General features: G+C 42.4%; 1 protein-coding gene across 1 annotated transcript in view; it reads left to right on the top strand.

The window, feature by feature from the left end:
- The window catches only part of tpte (transmembrane phosphatase with tensin homology), a 120,851-nt gene that overhangs the window by 36,617 nt on the left and 68,975 nt on the right, over positions 1 to 15,259 (top strand). The window contains exon 4 of the mRNA XM_070891331.1: positions 2,474 to 2,551. Within this exon, the coding sequence (XP_070747432.1) occupies positions 2,474 to 2,551 (78 nt within the window). The remainder of the gene's footprint in view (positions 1 to 2,473; positions 2,552 to 15,259) is intronic.

The raw sequence follows: 15,259 nt of genomic DNA, 5'->3' as shown, positions 1-15,259 counted from the left end.
CACAGGAAATGGCAAAGGCCCGAGACTCGGCCAGGTGAGCAATCCAAGCCCACCCAGCTGGCAGGGGACGCAGCGCCACCATCAGACAACCTGGACACAGCCCGGTTACTCTGGAACTAGCGTCCTCACCCACCTGCACCTACACCTCGGGGGTAAGACTGTAACACCCAGTATGTACCTTACCTGTAAAATGTACTTGTTCCACTATTGCTAAACCCAAACAGTGATGTAACTACTCCTATTTGTTTTCTCTGTACATGAATGCAAATGCAGGTGTTGCCACACATGGTTTATGTATTTGGGGGGGAGGAAATGGATGCATGTAGCCATGGGGACACATGGATCACACCCAGAACCCCCACAAACCCCACTGCAATCTCCAGCCCTCCACTGCTGACCATTTCCCAATGTTGTGGCAATAAGGACTTGGGTGGTGTGGGCTCTACATGGAGAGCACAGACAAGGTGCAAGGGCTTTGGGCACTCGAGTCGAGGGCCAGTGGCACAAGACTTGCGGTGGGGGGAGGGAAAAGGGGAAGTGTGATGTTTATGTACAATATAAGTATATACCCTGTACACAATGTACAGTTACAGAAGACCACTGCATACACTTTGCCTGTACCACCAGAGGGTGCAACTGGTGGAGACCTAGGGGTCACCTGTATACTGCAGGTAACCAAGTATAAAAGGGAGCTCACCTTACTGTATCCTCATTCAGGAGCTGCAATAAATGGATTAAGGTCACAACAGTTCAAGTGCAATACCTTACCTTGTGGAGTCATTACTAGAGTGCTTACAGACGCAATTTAAAAAGTTGATCCAGTTCTACTTGAGCCTGATGTAATAGGGCTAGCTAGTGTGGCTTGTAGTTAAACTTAATTTAGTGAATATTTGAAACCAGAGTTGACTGGTCCCAGTATTTGCTTACCTTGGAATTGTGTTAAAATTATTTACATAAGAACATAACATCAGAAATAGGAGCAGGAGAAGGCTATACGACCCCTCGAGCCTGCTCTGCCATTTAATGCAATCATGGCTGATCCGATCATGGACTCTGACTCGGGTCCACTTCTGTGGCCGCTCTCCATAACCCCTTATTCCCTTATCGTTTAAGAAACTGTCTATTTCGGTCTTAAATTTATTCAATGTCCCTGCTTCTGCAGCTCTGAGGCAGTGAATTCCACAAATTTGCAACCCTCTGAAGAAATTTCTCCTCCTCCTCCTGTTTTAAATGGGTGGCCCCTTATTCTAAGATCATGCCCTCTAGTTTTAGTCTCCCCCATCAGTGGAAACATCCTCTCTGCATTCACCTTGTCAAGCCCCCTCATAATATGCTTTGATAAGATCACCCCTCATTCTTCTGAATTCCAATGAGTAGAGGCCCAACCTACTCAACCTTTCCTTGAGTCAACCCCCTCAGCTCTGGAATCAACCTTGTGAACTTTCTCTTTCCCCCCCCCCCCCCTCCCTCTCCCCTTCTCTAATAATGTCAGCCCAGTTGAGACTGGGAAGTCAGGGGATTTGTCAAGCAAAAGTAAATTGTCCTGGGTTGCACACTTGCTCCCCTCCTAGTGGATGGCTTGAAGTGGCTTTGGCAAGTATGTTTTTGGGGAGGTGGTCGCCTGCCCACTTGAGGTGACAGAGGGAAATGTTACCCTCCACCATCCTCAATCAAGAGATAGGAGCTCGTTCTGTAAAAACTGGATACACTGCCCAGTTTTTATGAACAACAAAAAGACACCTGATTAGTGTTTTCCCCAAACGAAGTCCAACCCCTCTTTGTTTATTGTACACCTAGTCTTGCTTAGATTTGATGACTTGAGTGATATAACAATCTATTGGGACCAAGAAACTTAAAAAGGTGAGATGGTAATTCAAATCCTTTGGAGATTAGTTGTTGTGTTGTGACTAAGGAATTGAGCTCAAGCTTTTTATTTTTCCCCTCCCCATTTAAAATGGATTGGTTTTAGAGTGTACTGAATATTGCAATATCATGCATTCCAGTTAACTAGCTACAGATTTTAGTGTCGCAACAAGCCTGCTTAGCATTGGCTTGGTAAAGAAAATCCATAATTGTGTGAAGTCCCTAAGTACTTGTATTACCTAGGGCTATTTTTTCCTGTTTAGTCTACTAAATATTTTGTATTCAAGCTTTTTGCAGACTGCTTGCCTTTAGATTTTCAAGTGAAACAGGATTGCTAGTAAATCCCATTGTGAACAAATATACCACGTGCTTTTGTGACTGTTTTGCATACAATATTTGCAATGTAAAGCCTTTGTGTTTGTAAACGTGTATCCAAAGTGAATCACAATTTATGGCTTAAGCACACAGTATCTCGACCACAAATTTTACCCAAACCACATAGCTTTGTGATTGGTGTAGCCATTAATTGTAGAAGTTTTTATTGCACTGTAAATGACATACAGTGGCCGTAGCAACTCTTGTTGGAGTACTGATTTTGCTCCTTCTGCAGTTTCGGTGATGACATGGAAGCCAAAGTGCAAATAGATGATGGAAAAATGGAAAGTGTTGGACCAGACACCTGGTATAAGTAAGTGTGAATTTTAATTGTACAACGTTATTTTGTTGTAAGCTTTTTAAAGTCTAGCTGCTGCTAGTCTTAGTACTGTACTTTTTGTTCAATCAATGAGGCTGAAAAAGACAGTAATTAATGCAAAAATAAATAATTTCTTGCGTTTTAAGCAAAGAATATGTTTTCCAATGTATGTAGTGGGACGAAACTGTGATGGGGCAGTGGCTGACTAAGCGTTCTGGTGGGAAGAGAATCAACAAAGCCATAGACGGTGAATTAACACTTGTTTTTGCATGTTTAACATTTAGAAACATTACTGATAAGGTAACAGACTTGTATGAAGAGGGATTATTATGGATATGATCTGGCTATCTTTGTGTATTTCCTTTTTGTAAACTTCTCTCTAGATTGTGACAGTGCTGCATCGCACTCTGGTATTAAAAGTACATTTTAAAAAAATTACTGTATTGGGCAGCTTGGTGACTCATCAATCATCCGAGTCTCCAATCCAAAGCTGCTGAGCTATCCAGAGGTAGTTTGTTTGCCCAATTTTGATTTGTGTGTGTCTCTGTCAAGCCTAGAGAGCTTATGTGTATATATTGATAAAAGCCAAGTGGGGGACCTTTCCATTCCTCCCCCATGTGAGTATTGCTGGATTCAGACAGCTGAAACCATGCAGCTAATCAGTGTCTCAAAGCATTGCCCAGCCAAGATCACTTTGGGTAAATAATCAACCTGCCTGGTTTAGGTATTTGAGTCTGCCACAGGTAGTTCTGTTCCAATCTACCATCAGACATATTTGGAGTTAATGCTAGTCCAAAGAGTTGCTTCAGATAGTCACTAATTGACCAGTGGCCAATTAATTAAAAGGAAGAAAAACTTGTTTTATATATTGCCTTTCATACCTCCAAACGAGTCTCCAACCCAAAGTGCTTTACAGCCAATTAAGTTTTTGAAGTGTAGTCATTGTTGTAATGTAGAAAATACAGCAGCCACAAATAACAATGTGGTGATCTGCTTTAGTGATGTTGGTTGAAGGATAAGTTTTTGCCAGATCACCGGAGAGTACTCCTACTCTTTTTATAAAAAAAAAATAGTGCCATGGTATCATTTACACCTCCTGAAAGAATAGACTCTGTTTAACATCTCGTCTGAAGGTCAATAGCTCCAGCACTCTCCACACTACTGCACTAGTGTCCTAGTAGGTTTTGTGCTCTGGTCTTGAGTGGGATTTGAGCTACAGCCTGATGACTCGGTGAGAGTGCTACCACAGAGCCATGGCTAACAGAGTGTGGGTTTGAGCCATGGTGTGGCATGGGGTGTTGTGCTGCTCACCATAAAATGAGTGCATTGCTGCAGTCCTTTTGCTTATGGCATGGACAGCTGCAGCAAATAGTTCTGCCAGGTGTAGTGTGGAGCTTTGGCAACATCTGCTTGCCCCTTTTTTTGCAGAGTGCCAAGCTCTGCGTGTATGAGTGTTTGTTGCTATACCTAGCCATTTAACACTTCTAGCTGCTGGAACAGACACCACTTTGCATCTTGCAAAAGAAAACCCACAAAATAATCAAGATCTGCTCTTAAGCTGTGTAAAATCCAAATCCTTTGCTTGTGGGTACCCATCACCATGTGCCACTAGGTAGTCTAGTGTTGAGATGGTGAGTAGATCATCAGATGATGCCATCAACAATACAATATTTGCCAAAAGCAATTCAGAAAAACCCAAAACAGACTGTTACAGTGCCATCCAACGTTTGTTGATGAAGACGTTGAGTTGGAAAGGTGATTGTTGTCAAACTTGCTTCATTGCCCTTTTTTTAAAAATATAGAGGAATGTCCTTGGGTGAGTCTCTCTCTCTCTCTCTCTCTCTCTCTCTCTCTCTCTCTCTCTCTCTCTCTCTCTCTCTCTCTCTTCCTACATTGATCTTACAGCTGGAGAACATCCTCTTTCTTTCTCCTACCCCCCCCCCCCCCAATAAAAAAAATTGGCCAAGTAAATTTGCATTTATATAATGCTATATTATGTCTCGTGTAAACTCTGAACAAGCTACCCTGATGTGTAGTTACTTGTGACTTTTTTTTTGAAAACTGGTGATTATAGACCGGTTAGCCTGACATCAGTAGTGGGGAAAATGTTAGAATCAATTATTAAAAATGAAATAGCAGCGCATTTGGAAAGCAGTGATGGGATCGGTTCAAGTCAGCATAGATTTATGAATGGGAAATTATGCTTGACATATCTTCTGGAATTTTTTGAGGATGTAACTCGTAGAGTGGACAAGGGAGAACCAGAGGATGTGGTGTAGTTGGACTTTCAAAAGGTTTTTTGACAAGGTCCCACACAAGAGATTGGTGTGCAAAATTAAAGCACATGGTATTGGGGGTAATGTACTGATGTGGATAGAGAACTGGTTGGCAGAGTCGGGATAAACGGGTCCTTTTCAGAATGGCAGGCAGTGACTAGTGGGGTGCTGCAGGGCTCAGTGCTGGGACCCCAGCTATTTACAATATACATCAATGATATAGATGAAGGAATTGAGTGTAATATCTCCAAGTTTGCAGATGACTGAGTGGCAGTGTGAGGAGAATGCTAAGAGGCTGCAGGGTGAGTTGGACAGGTTAGCTGAGTGGGCAAATGCATGCAGATGCAGTGTAATGTGGATAAATGTGAGGTTATCCACTTTAGTGGCAAAAACAGCAAGGCAGAATATTATCTGAATGGCAGCAGATTAGGAAAAGGGGAGGTGTAACGAGACCTGGATGTCATGGTACATCAGTCATTGAAAGTTGGCATGCAGATACAGCAGGCAGTGAAGAAGGCAAATGGTATGTTGGCCTTCATAGCTAGGGGATTTGAGTATAGGAGCAGGGAAGTCTTACTGCAGTTGTACAGGGCCTTGGTGAGGCCTCCCCTGGAATATTGTGTTCAGTTTTGGTCTCCTAATCTGAGGGAGGACATTCTTGCTATTGAGGGAGTGCAGCGAAGGTTCACCAGACTGATTCCAGGGATGGCTGGACTGACATATAAGGAGAGACTGGATCAACTGGGCCTTTATACACTGGAGTTTAGAAGGATGAGTGGGGATCTCCTAGAAATGTATAAGATTCGGACGGGACAGGTTAGATGCAGGAAGCATGTTTCTGATGTTGGGGAAGTCCAGAACCGGGGACATAGTCTTAGGATAAGAGGTAGGCCATTTAGGACTGAGAGGAGGAGAAACTTCTTCACTCAGAGTTGTTAACCTGTGGAATTCTCTACCGCAGAGTTGTTGATGCCAGTTCATTGGATATATTCAAGAGGGAGTTAGAAAAGGCCTTTATGGCGAAAGGGATCAAGGGGTATGGCGAGAAAACAGGAAAGGGGTACTGAGGGAATGATCAGCCATGATCATATTGAATGGTGGTGCAGGCTCGAAGGGCCAAATGGCCTACTGCACCTATTTTCTATGTTTCTCGGTCTGAAAAACAGCAATGAGATTAATGAGCAGTTAATGTTTTTTGATGCCAAGAGAATTGTTGGCCAAGACACCAGAAGTCCCTGCCCTCTGAATAAGACTGTAGGATCTTTGCTATTGACCTGAATGCCTGCCTATTCTAGTCTGTCTCCTTTGGAAGATGGCACCTCTAACCATGCAACAGTCTTTCAATACCTCACTGATGTGTCTGCCAGCATTATATGCTGAAGTCCTAGAGTTGAACTTGAACCCAAAACTGACGTGCTGCAGCTGAACTAACTTGACCCCTGCAAAATTGATTCTGAAAATCTACAAGAACATTTCAAGTGGGTTTCTGCTCAGCCTTGTGATCTTTGAACGCAAAGCCCCTATCTGCCCTGCGCATTCCTTGCGAAGCTCTGTCCTGAACGAGTGTAGAAACCTGAACATGAGAAAACAAGTGTCATGGTCTAGCATTGTGAACTGTGGCTGCTTTTATTTTTTTTTAATTGCTGAAGCCACCAATTCAGTGGGACACTACTTGTTTTAGCACCCAAGGTAAAGGGTCAAGCCCCAACATGTACCACACTACCAAGACCAAAAAAGAATTGGGTAAACTAGCCAATAAAATGATGCCAAGATTAGATTTTTAAAATCCAAGTAAAGAATTCTGCCATTTGGGAGTTGTGGGAAAGAGTTTGACTTGATTTCTTTCAATTTATTGCCCTACTTTACTAAAAAAAATTAAAAAAAAAATCATTTTGTGGATGTGGGCAATGTCGGTAAGGTTACATTGCCCATCCTGCAGCAATTGTTGGTATGTGACATGCTGGCCACTTCAGAGGGTATCGAGTCAATTATGCAGCAAAGGTAGATAGGGGCAGTTCTGTCCACTGCAGTGAACCATAAGAAATAGGAATAGGCCATTTGACCCCTCAAGCCTGCTCCACCATTCTATAAGATCATGGCTGATCCTATCTTGGGCACAGCTCCACTTCCCTGCCTGCTCCACATAACCCTTCACTTCCTTATCGTTCAAAAATCTGTGTAATTCTACCTTAACTATAGTCAATGACCCAGCCTCCACAACTCTCTGGGGCAAAGATTTCCAGATTTACAACCCGAGAAGAAATTCCTCTTCATCTCCGTTCTAAATGGGCGACCCCTTATTCTTAAACTATGCTGCCTCATCCTAGATTTCCCCCACAAGTGGAAATATATTCTCTGCATCTATCTTGTCCTCTCAGTATCTTGTATTTCAATAAGGTCACCTCTCATTCTTCTAAACTCTAAAGTATAGGCTCAACCTTTCTTCATAAGTTATCCCCTTCATCTCAGGAATCAACCTAGTGACCAGCCATCAATGCAAGTATATCCCTCCCTAAATGAGACCAAAACTGTATGCAGTACTCTGTGTGGTCTCCCCAATACCCTGTACAGTTGTAGCAGGACTTCCCTGCTTTTATACTCCATCCCCCTTGTAACAAAGGCCAACATTCCATTTTCCTTCCTGAGTTAATTGAGTTTTTAATAACACAGTGGCATCTTTCATGGTCACTCTCTTTCTGGTGCTACCTCACAAATTGCTAGATTCATTTAATTTCAACACTCAATCTCTGGGTTGCTAGTTGAGCACCTTATCTTTACACTACTTCTTCTTACTTCAGGTTCTGGATGAGATTGCTATCATTGCATTGGGTGTTGTGACACTGAAGACTCTTGTTTCTGCACAGTTGTGCAAACATGATCAAAGGATGTATTCGATTAATGCTGTTTTGTCGGTACTGGTGTATGAGATTGATGGGTCCCACCATTACATCTTCCAATGCTGATTTGATCCAAAGAATTAGTATTGCTCCGCCAGAGTGCTTTTTTGTGGTAACTGGAGAAAAAAAGAGACCGAAATGCGACTAGAAATGGAACTCTAACAGTGTAGCCCTTGCCTTAGTCCAGTCACATTGTTTGTCTGGCCAAGACCAGTGACCAACTGTGCTGGTCACTTGGTCAGTGTTCCCATCTTAGAATTTGACTTCAACTTTCAGTCTGTGGAACATCTATATACTAAACGGGGCAGAAATTCCTCTTGAGGACTTCCCTCGGGCAAGGCACTAAATAATGGACATAATATGCATACTTACCTGAAGCTGCTGTGCCCGCTCGAGATCCTGGTCCGGAGGCTTCTTGTGACTGCGCGTTCACGTCGGGATGTCCGCAGGAGCCACGTGGGCCTGGACACCCAATCACAAGTAAGTATTTTTTCATTCACAGTAATAGGAGATTCGTAACTTATGAATCTCCTATTACTATGAATGAGAAACATACAAACATTCATTTTTTTTTAAAAAAACCTCACACAATACACTAATCAAAATTAAAGTTGTTACACTTGTTTTTAAATTTGCCGTTTTAAAAAAAAAAGTTAGAGTTTAAAAGAACATTACCTGAGTGGGCAGAGTTTTAACATGTTTAAAATTTTATTTTAATGTTTTTTATGTTTTTAAAACTTTTACGCCTGTAAAAGTAGGCTATATGCCTGCTTTTATCAGGCGCAAGAGTTGAGAACATTTGCTGGGCAAGATATGCGTAAATCTTGCCCGTACAAATGTCCTCGCTCCAGCGATGTCTATGATCTATCAAGCTCCAGCTTGACCGATCGGAAAAGCCTGTTTTCAGTGTATGCGCATTGCATGCTGAAAACCGGCTATTCCGATGCCTTCCCAGGTCCGTAGAAACTTCGTATGGACCCAGGATGTCGGAATTTCTACCTCAACATCTGGCACCTACACAGGTTTCCTGTCAATCTTTTCAATTTGTAAGTGCAACCATGAGCAGTTTTTATTAAATGTTCCTATGCTATCTTGCCATGCTGTGATTCTACCCTCCCTTTGATGTTGGCACTGCAGTGCCAGCACTGGTGGGATGATGTGACTACAGTATGACAAGTTTACATAGGTATTTTCCATTAAGTGTGGACATGGGAATATATGATGGAAACTTAAAACAAGTATCATATGTATGACTTTAAAATAAAGACTAAATTAACTGGCCCAATTATCCCCTAGCCGCTAACTCCACTTTATCTGAAGATTACACTTCATCTTTACTCCCAGTGAGCAATGACACTACATTGACTAGTGCTAATATCTTTTAAAAGGGAACAGGAAAACTGCATTCAAGTGCCTCCAACTTGTCTGGCATTTTTTTATTTGCTCTCCTAGGTCCATAACCCTTTGGATTTGATCGTTATCTTTTTGAAGGCCTTGAGCCACAATTCAGTGCATCAGATGGGGTTACGAACTGATCATGGACTCAGCTCCGCTTCCCTGCCCGCTCCCCATAACCCTTTATTCCATTATTGCTCAAAAATCTGTCCATCTCTGCCTTAAATATATTCACTGACCCAGTCTCCACAGCTCTCTGGGAATTCCATGGATTTACAGCCTCAGAAAAAATTCCTCCTTATCTCAGTTTTAAATGGGCAGCCCCTTATTCTGAGACTATGCCCCCTAGTTTTAGTTTCCCCCCTATGAGTGGAAATATCCTCTCTGCAACCTACTCGACCTTTCCTCCATAAGTTAAGCCCTTCATCTCCGAAAGCAACCTTGTGAACTTTCTCTGAACAGCCTCCAATGCAAGTATATCCTTCCTTTAAATATGTACACAGAATTCCAGGTGTGGCCTCACCAGTACCCTGTACAGTTGTAGCAGGACTTCTCTACTTTTATACTCTCTTTCTTTTTCCCCCCCCCCCCCACCCCCCCCCCCCCTTGCAATAAAGGCCAACATTTACCTTCCTGATTGCTTGCTGTACCTGCATACTAACTTAGTATTCTATTCTATAAGTCTAAGGACTGGTGAGATGGACTGATCTCTTTTAAGTCCTGTACATTATGTGCCTTAAGTTATTACTTTAAATGTAGCCTTGTGACAAATTTAGCTTGTGTTCTCTGGAACTCGTGGGCAAGATGAAGATAAATACCAATGATCGCTTCTTCCTCCCCAATATTGGAGTTGGAGGCTAGGAAATAACTGGGTTTAATGAGTGAGCTTTTTACAACTACTATATTATTGGACTAGTAGTCTAGAAGACTAATTATCCAAAGAAGATGAGATCAAATACCATGGCAGTTTGAAAATTTGAATTACAAAAAAACTAAATTAAACAAGTGAGCATGAAGCTATCTGATTGTCGTTAAATACCCAATTGATTCACTAATCTTTCTAACTGCTGGTCTGGCCTATGTATGACTTCAGTTTTGCACCTACGTGGTTGATTATTTCCTGCCCTCAGTCAAACTGGGCAATAAATGCCAGTCTTGTCAGTAATGCCCACATCCTGAGAATCAGTGATCTAAAATCTGTAATTATCACTTTCTTTTCACTACATTTCAGAATATTTTGTTCCAACCATTCTACTGCCGTAACTCATTTTATACAAATATTTCTAGCGGTTCAATTCATTTTTTAAAATATAACCATTTTGGAAGTGTCTTATAACTACTCTTCCTTGGTTGAGGGACAGATTCTAAACTACCTGTGTAATGAGCATCTTAAGCATCAGGCCAAAGTAATTTTGTAGATTAAACTCTCGGTTAAAAATAAATAAATTAACAAAGCTTTTAAGACTGGGATTTAAAAACTTCATATTACTCAGAGGTTAAAGACTTTAATTCTTTTTTTTTTAAAGTTGAGGGTATACAGGGTTTAATGAGTAACCTTTTATAACTACTTTAGCAGCCAAACTGGTGTATGCTATTTTATAGAATACAAATATATTATGATTTTGTTTTAGTATGTGATCAGTTTTGATAAACTGACCAATAAATCTATATTTTTCATGGAGTTCCTGGAGAGAGTTTTGCTTATTTTAACAAGTGTTTTTCCTTTGCGTCTAATTTTGAGATTCATATGAGCGAATATTTTTTCTTAGCAAAAACATGCATGCTATAAAGTTGCCTCTACAGTTCATCTCCATAGACCATGTTGTTTGAAGTTTGCTTTTATTATGTAAACAGAATTGGAGTATTTTTAAACAAAGTATTGAGCTGCCTCAATCGCTCATGCTCAATATCCCCAAACAAGATGCTACCAGTCAGAACTTGTCATGTAGCAGGACATCTGTACATCAAGTGCTGATTTTTATATATCTGACCCATCTGTGTATTTACTAGACTGGAGGCAGGACACTCACACTTTGCAAATACTTAGGATGGGAAATGTTGGTTTTACATAATTTCTTGAGGGTGGTAGTTTTGGAATTGACTTTTGTCACTTGGTAATTTTCCATCCACTTGACTTTTCCAACATCATGAAAGTTTGTAATATCAACATATTTACCATCCAACCCACAAACCTGCTTCAGTGTTTAAGCATTCAAAAATGCTGATCCATATCAATTTTCACAACTGCACTTAGAAGTTAAACAATATCCCAATACATGGTTAATATCACCAATAGGAACTCCTGTTTGAATGGGATCTTGACCCTGCAGTACTGTTCAAAGCTGTATTCACCTCTGTGCACCCTCCATCTTTTACAAGTGTTCTTGGAAAATATGTCTGCACATAAGACAACTGTTGAGCATGCTCTTGTGGTGTTTTTAAAGCTGCATTTTAACAACTTGCTTGTTGTACCTTTTGGCTAAGATCATGCGTAACTGACCTGACAGGGGAGTAACCATGACCCCAACGTGGTTCTCCTTGGATCAGGAAGGTGATTCTCCTATGCTTTTTGGAAATAGGAGGTGGGTGGGGTGGCTTGATCCATCCACCTCCACGGAGGTGTGTGGGGGGCCTGACCCATCCACCTCCATGGCACGAACCTGGTATTGCAGTACTTCCAGGAACATAGAAACATGGAAACATAGAAACATAGAAAATAGGTGCAGGAGTAGGCCATTCGGCCCTTCTAGCCTGCACCGCCATTCAATGAGTTCATGGCTGAACATTCAACTTCAGTACCCCATTCCTGCTTTCTCGCCATACCCCTTGATCCCCCTAGTAGTAAGGACCTCATCTAACTCCTTTTTGAATATATTTAGTGAATTGGCCTCAACAACTTTCTGTGGTAGAGAATTCCACAGGTTCACCACTCTCTGGGTGAAGAAGTTCCTCCACATCTCTGTCCTAAATGGCTTACCCCTTATCCTTAGACTGTGACCTCTGGTTCTGGAGTTCCCCAACATTGGGAACATTCTTCCTGCATCTAACCTGTCTAACCCCGTCAGAATTTTAAATGTTTCTATGAGGTCCCCTCTCATTCTTCTGAACTCCAGTGAATACAAGCCCAGTTGATCCAGTCTTTCTTGATAGGTCAGTCCCGCCATCCCGGGAATCAGTCTGGTGAACCTTCGCTGCACTCCCTCAATAGCAAGAATGTCCTTCCTCAGGTTAGGAGACCAAAACTGTACACAATACTCCAGGTGTGGCCTCACCAATGCCCTGTACAACTGTAGCAACACCTCCCTGCCCCTGTACTCAAATCCCCTTGCTATGAAGGCCAACATGCCATTTGCTTTCTTAACCGCCTGCTGCACCTGCATGCCAACCTTCAATGACTGATGTACCATGACACCCAGGTCTCTTTGCACCTCCCCTTTTCCTAATCTGTCACCATTCAGATAATAGTCTGTCTCTCTGTTTTTACCACCAAAGTGGATAACCTCACATTTATCCACATTATACTTCATCTGCCATGCATTTGCCCACTCACCTAACCTATCCAAGTCGCTCTTCAGCCTCACAGCATCCTCCTCGCAGCTCACACTGCCACCCAACTTAGTGTCATCTGCAAATTTGGAGATGCTACATTTAATCCCCTCGTCTAAATCATTAATGTACAGTGTAAACAACTGGGGCCCCAGCACAGAACCTTGCGGTACCCCACTAGTCACTGCCTGCCATTCTGAAAAGTACCCATTTACTCCTACTCTTTGCTTCCTGTCTGACAACCAGTTCTCAATCCATGTCAGTACACTACCCCCAATCCCATGTGCTCTAACTTTGCACATCAATCTCTTGTGTGGGACCTTGTCGAACGCCTTCTGAAAGTCCAAATATACCACATCAACTGGTTCTCCCTTATCCACTCTACTGGAAACATCCTCACAAAATTCCAGAAGATTTGTCAAGCATGATTTCCCTTTCACAGATCCATGCTGACTTGGACCTATCATGTCACCTCTTTCCAAATGCACTGCTATGACATCCTTAATAATTGATTCCATCATTTTACCCACTACCGATGTCAGGCTGACCGGTCTATAATTCCCTGTTTTCTCTCTCCCTCCTTTTTTAAAAAGTGGGGTTACATTGGCTACCCTCCACTCCATAGGAACTGATCCAGAGTCAATGGAATGTTGGAAAATGACTGTCAACGCATCCACTATTTCCAAGGCCACCTCCTTAAGTACTCTGGGATGCAGTCCATCAGGCCCTGGGGATTTATCGGCCTTCAATCCCATCAATTTCCCCAACACAATTTCCCGGCTAATAAGGATTTCCCTCAGTTCCTCCTCCTTACTAGACCCCCCGACCCCTTTTATAACCGGAAGGTTGTTCGTGTCCTCCTTCGTGAATACCGAACCAAAGTACTTGTTCAATTGGTCCGCCATTTCTTTGTTCCCCGTTATGACTTCCCCTGATTCTGACTGCAGGGGACCTACGTTTGTCTTTACTAACCTTTTTCTCTTTACATATCTATAGAAACTTTTGCAATCCGTCTTAATGTTCCCTGCAAGCTTCTTCTCATACTCCATTTTCCCTGCCCTAATCAAACCCTTTGTCTTCCTCTGCTGAGTTCTAAATTTCTCCCAGTCCCCAGGTTCGCTGCTATTTCTGGCCAATTTGTATGCCACTTCCTTGGCTTTAATACTATCCCTGATTTCCCTTGATAGCCACGGTTGAGCCACCTTCCCTTTTTTATTTCTATGCCAGACAGGAATGTACAATTGTTGTAGTTCATCCATGCGGTCTCTAAATGTCTGCCATTGCCCATCCACAGTCAACCCCTTAAGTATCATTCGCCAATCCATCCCAGCCAATTCGCGCCTCATACCTTCAAAGTTAGCCTTCTTTAAGTTCTGGACCATGGTCTCTGAATTAACTGTTTCATTCTCCATCCCAATGCAGAATTCAACCATATTATGGTCACTCTTCCCCAAGGGGCCTCGCACAACGAGATTGCTAATTAATCCTCTCTCATTACATAACACCCAGTCTAAGATGGCCTCTCACCCCTAGTTGGTTCCTCGACATATTGGTCTAAAAAACCATCCCTTATGTACTCCAGAAAATCCTCCTCCACCGTATTGCTTCCAGTTTGGTTAGCCCAATCTATGTGCATATTAAAGTCGCCCATTATAACTGCTGCACCTTTATTGCACGCACCCCTAATTTCCTGTTTGATGCCCTCCCCAACATCACTACTACTGTTTGGAGGTCTGTACACAACTCCCACTAACGTTTTTTGCCCTTTGGTGTTCTGCAGCTCTACCCATATAGATTCCACATCATCCAAGCTAATGTCCTTCCTAACTATTGCCTTAATCTCCTCCTTAACCAGCAATGCTACCCCACCTCCTTTTCCTTTTATTCTATCCTTCCTGAATGTTGAATACCCCTGGATGTTGAGTTCCCAGCCCTGCTCATCCTGGAGCCACGTCTCCGTAATCCCAATCACATCATATTTGTTAACATCTATTTGCACAGTTAATTCATCCACCTTATTGCGGATACTCCTTGCATTAAGACACAAAGCCTTTAGGCTTGTTTTTTTAACACCCTCTGTCCTTTTAGAATTTTGCTGTACAATGGCCCTTTTTGTTCTTTGCCTTGGGTTTCTCTGCCCTCCACTTTTCCTCATCTCCTTTCTGTCTTTTGTTTTTGCCTCCTTTTTTGTTTCCCTCTATCTCCCTGCATTGGTTCCCATCCCCCTGCCATACGAGTTTAACTCCTCCCCAACAGCACTAGCAAACACTCCCCCGAGGACATTGGTTCCGATTCTGCCCAGGTGCAGACTGTCCGGATTGTACTGGTCCCACCTCTCCCACGGTGCAGTGGCTCTAGGCCTTTTGGCTAAGAGCATTGGCGCAGAGTGATCCTTGATGTGTGCAAGGTGACCTCTGGTGTTTGTGATTTGACAAAGAATTGGAAAGATTGGCAACGAATTTAAAAAAAAAAAAACTTGCTTGTTGTACTTGAGGAACCAACATTAAATCCTGGTTCCCTGCTGGTTACTCCAAGTTATTGGTAAAAGTTAACTTTTGATTCGCATAATTTTATAGTTAAAACCTTCA

Source organism: Pristiophorus japonicus, chromosome 10, assembly GCF_044704955.1.
Source record: "Pristiophorus japonicus isolate sPriJap1 chromosome 10, sPriJap1.hap1, whole genome shotgun sequence".
In the NCBI taxonomy this organism is placed as follows: Eukaryota; Metazoa; Chordata; class Chondrichthyes; family Pristiophoridae; genus Pristiophorus; species Pristiophorus japonicus.
Note: the sequence above shows the minus strand (reverse complement) of the source record. Positions and strands in the feature narration are given on the sequence as shown.